The 6,572-nt window shown below is 45.6% G+C and overlaps 1 protein-coding gene across 1 annotated transcript in view; it reads left to right on the top strand.

Annotated features, from left to right (window-relative positions):
• LOC104513079 (arylsulfatase D-like) overlaps positions 1-3,981 on the top strand; it is a gene marked incomplete at its 3' end in the record, with an annotated part of 13,038 nt that extends 9,057 nt beyond the window's left edge. Inside the window, exons 8-9 of the mRNA XM_010156307.1 lie at positions 2,658-2,820; positions 3,860-3,981. Coding sequence (XP_010154609.1) covers positions 2,658-2,820; positions 3,860-3,981 — 285 coding nt within the window. The remainder of the gene's footprint in view (positions 1-2,657; positions 2,821-3,859) is intronic.
• Between the last annotated feature and the right edge of the window lie 2,591 nt (positions 3,982-6,572).

A 6,572-nucleotide genomic window follows, 5' to 3' on the forward strand; every position in this document is an offset into this window, starting at 1 on the left:
CAGGACCAAAATGTGCATTGTCTAGTAGTAAGTTACTTGATGAGCCACTGTTGTGGTTTAACTCTGACTAGCAATATACCATGAAGCTGCACTCACAAATCCCCCTCCCCTCCTCCAGTGGAAGGGAGGAATCGGCGGAAAAAGAAATAAGGAAGCTCGTAAAACTGAGATAAGAACTATTTACTAATTAAATCTAAATTAATATATACAAGTACTACTAATAATAATTAAAACAATAGGAAATAAAACATATGATACAATATGATACAATTCCTCACCACCCACTGCCCAATGCACAACAGGTGCTGAGTAATGGGAGTCAGACCCAGAGAGCCCAAGAGATGCAGGCCGCGGGCCGCAGGCCGAGGGCCGGAGCCCGAGCGCTGCCGCAGCAGATTCCAAGCGAACCCTATCAGCGATAGCAGCCCGGGAAAGCTAAACAAACCCACCAACTCCCTCACAAACGAGCCAGCACAGGAGTTAGCGAAGCAGCTAACGCAGGAGTCAGGGAGAGGGTTAGCAAGTGTACAGGAGTAAACGAGCAAGAGAGAGCGTAGGAGAGAGAGTAACAGCTCCTGGACCCCCTCCTCGCCTCTGCCCTGAGCATGACATACTATGGAATGAAATACTTCCTTGGTCAGTTTGGGTCAGGTGTCTGAACTGTGTGTCCCAGCACTGCCTGTAGCGAGACCGTGAGGGCTGGGAACGCAGCTGCAGGATCAGAAGTGGAGAAAGAACTTGAACTCAGTGCAGGCATTCCCCAGTGCCAGCTAAGAATTTATCAGTGCTGCTCTCTGCATTCAGGAACACAGCTTCCCGGCAGCCATGGTAAAGACATTTAACTCTTTCCTGACTGAACCCAGCACAGCCACACAAGCAGTACATACAGCTGGCAGCTAATCCTGGAACAGTCCCAAATGCTAAATTAGTCTTCAGTTCTGGATATGAACTTTCCATACCAGTAACATACAAAAAGGCCAATGGGCTCACTTGAATAGCTCAGAATATAACCTAGGGAATTCACTTCCACTAGCCTAACACAAGGGTATTAGTAACAAGAGAGTCCGGACAGGAAAGGTGAATGTGATTAGACAGACATTCCAGCATGAGAAGACTGTGATGAAATTGTGCCTGCTTAGAGAGAAGACAAGAGGATATATAGTATCTGTTTAGATATTAATAACTGAAAGGTGTTCCCATGTATGTCCCCATACAGCAGAACAGAGGACATCCCAGTGAAACTAACGAGCAAGATAAAAAATTTAGTTTAATTCATAAATATCTGTAGAACTCACTGCTGCTGTTGCTAACAGGATAGTATGAACAAGAAAATAAATAAGCCACACATATGGTTAATGGGAAGAGTCACTAGTGAATAACAGACCTTAAGATACTGTTGTCTTACATAGCATAAGGATTATTGCACAAGGAGCTGGACTTGCCCTGTTTGCAATCCACCATGCCACCTCGTCAGCCTTTAAAACCAAGCTCTGGGAACCTTGCCTCTGAGCTGTATGAGCACACCTCCTCCAGAGCCAAGTCTGGCATTCCTTAGCAAAGCCAGAGACTAATATAAACTACCATTCAGCTGCTGATTTATTAGCTGGGCTAATAAGCTAGCTTCAGGTTTTGTTTGCCAACTTTCCTACAGCACCTTCCAGCAATGACTTGTCCTTTCTGACCATGATAGGAGGAGTAAGAGAGCAAAGGTCATACAGGTACCTGACCATCAACATTTTGCAATTGTTGTTTTCTAACGGGACCCTCAGCGTGGAGTTCTGGCTTTAAACCACATTGTTTCATTAATATCCCCATCCTTTGCACCTGTAATTCATATCCGTACTTAATTAATGGTTCTCACTTTGAAGTGCTATTCAAAACAATATTTTGACTTGTAAGAGAGCCAGTGCATGGAGGAGAGAATTTGGAAGACTAGAGGAATGCAGGAGAAACCAAGTTAAGAAAGACTCTTTTGCTTACCTCAAGACAATTTCAACAAAAACGTAGGTGGAAAGTCTTCATCACTGCAGCATATTCAGTGCGCTCACTTATTTAGTGCATGGGTTCTGCACTCGTCCATTTGGGACCACCTGAGAGCATCCCTGGGACTGTAAACTCCTGGAGGGCAATCCAACATTATCCTAATTCCCCTCACTGCTCTCCAGGACTGCAAATGATTTTGTAATGTTCCTGCTGCCTCTGATTGTGAACTGTCTGATAACCAAGCTTGCCCTGTGTTAATCCCCCTTCCTCAGGCACCACGTCAGGCTGCAGCCTCTATTCCATTGACACCAAGTCAGATTTCACTTTTTATTAATAACAGACTCTTTTTCTTGGGCATATTATTAGGGAGCGTGAGAATTTTTCTCAGACATGACATTCAATTAAAATTATGGATCAGAATGCCTTCTCAGGTGTCAGAGGGTGGAATCGTTCCCCTTCTATATGTGCCACCTGCGAAAGCAGTGTAAAAAGAAGTTAATACTTATTTTTGAAGAATGGAATTTGCACAGTAGTTATTCTACTGTTCTCCAGGGTTTACTGTTTTCATTACACTTATTTGAATATTATAGAAGTTGTAAACCTTTTTATTATACATGCATAATAAACATCCAATATTTTTCTTTTAACTTTTTTGACACTTCCCCCTGCCACAGGTGGAAAAGGAATGGGAGGCTGGGAAGGAGGGATCCGTGTTCCAGGAATAGTTAGCTGGCCAGGAGTGCTGCCTGCAGGGACAGTTATCAACGAACCAACAAGCCTCATGGACATTTTCCCAACAGTGGTTCAGCTGGCTGGAGGGACACTGCCTCAGGACAGGTACAAAGATGACTTTATAAACTGTGCTTCCTCTCTTTTCTTGATTCAGGTAGAAGCTGATTGTATATGTCATGCACCTTAACAGCTACAGGTTAAATCCTGTTTGTTTTTTAACCAGGCAAGTCTCTAGCCTTCTTTCTGTGTAGCTTTCCTCATCTTGTCTGCTTACATGGAAAAAGTAAAGAGTATGTTTTATCAAGGGTCATTTGGCCAGTTCAGTTTTCTAATCATCACAAGGGGCAACCTGGTTGATTTGGGACACTGGGATGACCATAAAAAGCAAAACCATAAAAAAAACACCCACCCAAACCACACACACATGCCCTCTTTTAATCTTGCTTTTTACAAAAAATCCACAGACCCTCACAAAGTAGGTTGGTTCTGTTAGAGTACTAGGACAGGCCCCTTCCAAAACTAAGAAGCGTGGTTCTTCACGAGTAAAGAAGGTGGAGCAAATGACACATGGGCTGCCTTTGGCTGCCAGTACCATAGAATTAGCTTCCTCAGCAGTAAACAGTTTGCAGCATCTGTGTTAGGCTCCTCTAAAGAACATGAGAAAGCATGGGTGGCTAAGCCATTTGAGCAAAAAGCATAAAAGTACTGGTGGCATGTAACTAAACAAATTGTTAGTCAATTCAGTAAGTGGCTTTTTATTCTTTCTTTACACTAAGCCTCAAGCTCACAGAGCTATCAGTGATTTCAGTGACTTCCATTTCAGGGAGCAAAATTAAAAGCTGTGAGCCATGCCTTCAGTATGGTTATCACTTACTCCCAGGAAAATTACAGTAATGGTAACTTATCTCCCCAGGCAGGATGTGTGAACTAGCTGTAATTGCAAAAACTGCTAGAAACTGCTAATCACTGGTCTCCACCCATGCCCACAATTAAAAATCTCAGGGCTCATTAGCTAAACAGTAGCTTGGTTTAGAGATGACACTTGAAATCCCAGTGCTGCATACATGGAGAGTGAGTGCTGCTCACGCTCCGGCTGCAGACTGACGTTCTTAAGCCGCCTGGTGACTCCCATCCTGTCCCCCAGGGTAATCGATGGGCGCACCTTGCTGCCTTTGCTGCGGCGGACGGTTCAGCGCTCCGGGCACGAGTTCTTGTTTCACTACTGCGGTGTGTTTCTGCATGCAGTGCGGTGGCACCAAAAGGACAGTGAGTATAAACATCTCCCTTGCGCAGGTCAGAGATGACCTCTAGCTTCCAGTGTCGCGTTAAAACACACATACGTATAGCTGGAGGAAGTTTGTTGCCTTAGCGTCTCAGTTCTTGGGCAAGGTGCAGAAAGGCTTTGTTGTCAGCTCTCCTGCCTTGCCTGCAATGAAGGGTTTCGCTGCCTTGAAGCATAGAGCTATTGCTGCAAAAGCTTTTGGGATCAGCTTTAGTGTAAGACTGAAAAAAAAAACCCAGAACTGTATACATAAGGTCTTTATCTTCAGCAGTAGTTTGTTTTCAGTGGCCCTATGTTACTTGTTCGTTTTTTTAGCTGTGGCGTTAGACAAGATGACTGCAGCTGTGATGCTTTCCTGAGCTTTCAACAAGCACCCAATCCTTGCTGATGTCACCCTCCACTAAAGTGTAAAAGAGAAGGGGCCAGGGGCTAGTAGCTGCGTCCGTATTCCAGTTGAGAATGGAGGATGGCATTTGTGCAACCGAATGCAGGTGCCTGGGTCTGAGCTTGTTGTTTTATAGTCACTGAAGAGACATGGATGTTTACAGGTTGTGATTCATGTCCTGATTAGCACATCTGGCCTAGATCAATCACGCCTTTTTCTCTCCACAGACTAAAAAGAGAGCTGAGACTGACCATATCAGATGCAACAGTCACCCTCATATTAAAGTTAGTTGAGATGAATTTCACCTTCTGTGACTGGCTGATGTGACAGTAAGCTGACAAATTCATGGGAATACCGTACTCAGGTTTTTTTCATTCTGCACAGCTGGAGAAATGCAGAAGCCGATGGAGTAGGCTATGCCTACTCATCTTCCCATCTTTTAGAAACTTGCATTAGCTCTTTTAATTTTTGTTTTGCTTTCCCAATCTGTGAAGTGAGAGAAGAATTACGGAGTTCTTGAGAGACTGCAATTAGATAATAGTTACAAATGCTAGGGCATTCCAGCATCCGCAGCTGTTCACATCCAGCTGGTACATGGACAAGGAGCTTGTACGTTGACTTTGAATGCCGACTGTGGGGTGAGGTAACCTTGGGAACCCCAGCAGGAGATCCTTCGTATGTCACACTGTTAACTGGGTGATCTGTCCATTTGCATTTCCTTTACGGTACTTTCTGATACAACAACACTATCAGGTATAGACAGTAGCAAGACAAGAATCTACTTGTTCAGTGAACACTTTAAGACTACAAAGCTGACTTGTAATTACAAGTGTTTCAAAACTGACCTCTCTGTTACCCTAGATACACACACACACAGAGACACCCACCCACACATCCCAGGATAACGGCTGAGAACGTTGCCGTCTTTCTTGGTGGCGTGAATAAATACACACCAGAGTTGCAACACCACACTTCTAGTCAGTGAGGTCACTGAGCTTCCTGTCATGCCAGGTTTGACAGAACCACTGAGTCCTGGGCAGGAAGTCACTGTGTTTGGCTGATAGGAAACACGGAGGAAAGAGACTAAGGGCTAAATGTGAGGATGTGATGCCAGGTGGAATTTTGGTTTCAGCTCCTCGATCCCCCAAGATAAATCTGGGTACTTGATTCAGGGAAGAATGTGTAAGTCATACAAGCCTTACAGCACCCGAGGAGCTAATGCCTTCAGGGTGAGATCCAGAGCAACCTATGGCACTGCTCAAGGAGCTGTATGGTAGAAAATGCTAAGTACAAAGGTGTTTCATAAATACAGTTCTCCACAGGAGTGGAGCATCTCCAGGGAAGTGTTTTGTGGGGATTTTTTTCCTCTTGGGAATCCTCATTTTGTATTTTCTCTCATGAGTTGATGATACCATTTTTGTCTAAGGATGAGAAAAAGGAATTTTTTTTTTTAATAGGAGTGCTGCAGCTGCTGATCTCCTGCCTTGTAGCTGAGGGGTACGGCCTCCACAGCCCTACCAGGGCTTCTGCAGTTAGGCAGAGCTGGTGCTTGGCTTGGCCTGCATGCAGGTGGGCCTGGTCTGAGGGACTCGCTTGGGCTTGCTGCTTCCCCTTCCCTGGGGCTTTGGGTGATCACATATCGCCACGGCTGTGGAGCCAGGTGATGCTAGTGAGGGAACCACACTTTAAGTGCTCCAAGCCCCCATTTGGACTGTCTCAACTACTAACTTGTCTGAGGAGACCAGGATTCAATTCTTTCCTCTGTCTGGGGACAATCAAAATGCATCATCTCTGTGGGATGTGCAAATCCCCACTCTGAATCTTTGCTCGTCCTGTGGAAACTGGGCCACTGCAGTAATTATAAACCAAGATTAGGTGGACTAACCCCAAAACCTAACGCTTCAAGCACTCAGTTTTGGTTAGGGGTTATCGCCCTTTTTTGCTGTCACGGTCTGGTTTTTTATTAAGCACATTAACGTGATTAAAATATTAAATCTGGACAAATCCCCGGAGGAGGGGCTGGTGTGCTGTAGCGAGTAGGGCAGGCTGCAGGCGTGCTGTTGGCAGCACCCACCTCCCGAACCCTACCGCTTCCCCCCGGCCCAACTGTCCCCTCAAACCCCGGGGGGCAGGCGGAAGGCCCTGGGCCTGGCGCGGGGGCCGCCCTCCCCTCTGCGGGCAGCGCGGGGC

Source organism: Eurypyga helias, unplaced genomic scaffold (assembly GCF_000690775.1).
Source record: "Eurypyga helias isolate BGI_N326 unplaced genomic scaffold, ASM69077v1 scaffold30707, whole genome shotgun sequence".
NCBI lineage: Eukaryota > Metazoa > Chordata > Aves > Eurypygiformes > Eurypygidae > Eurypyga > Eurypyga helias.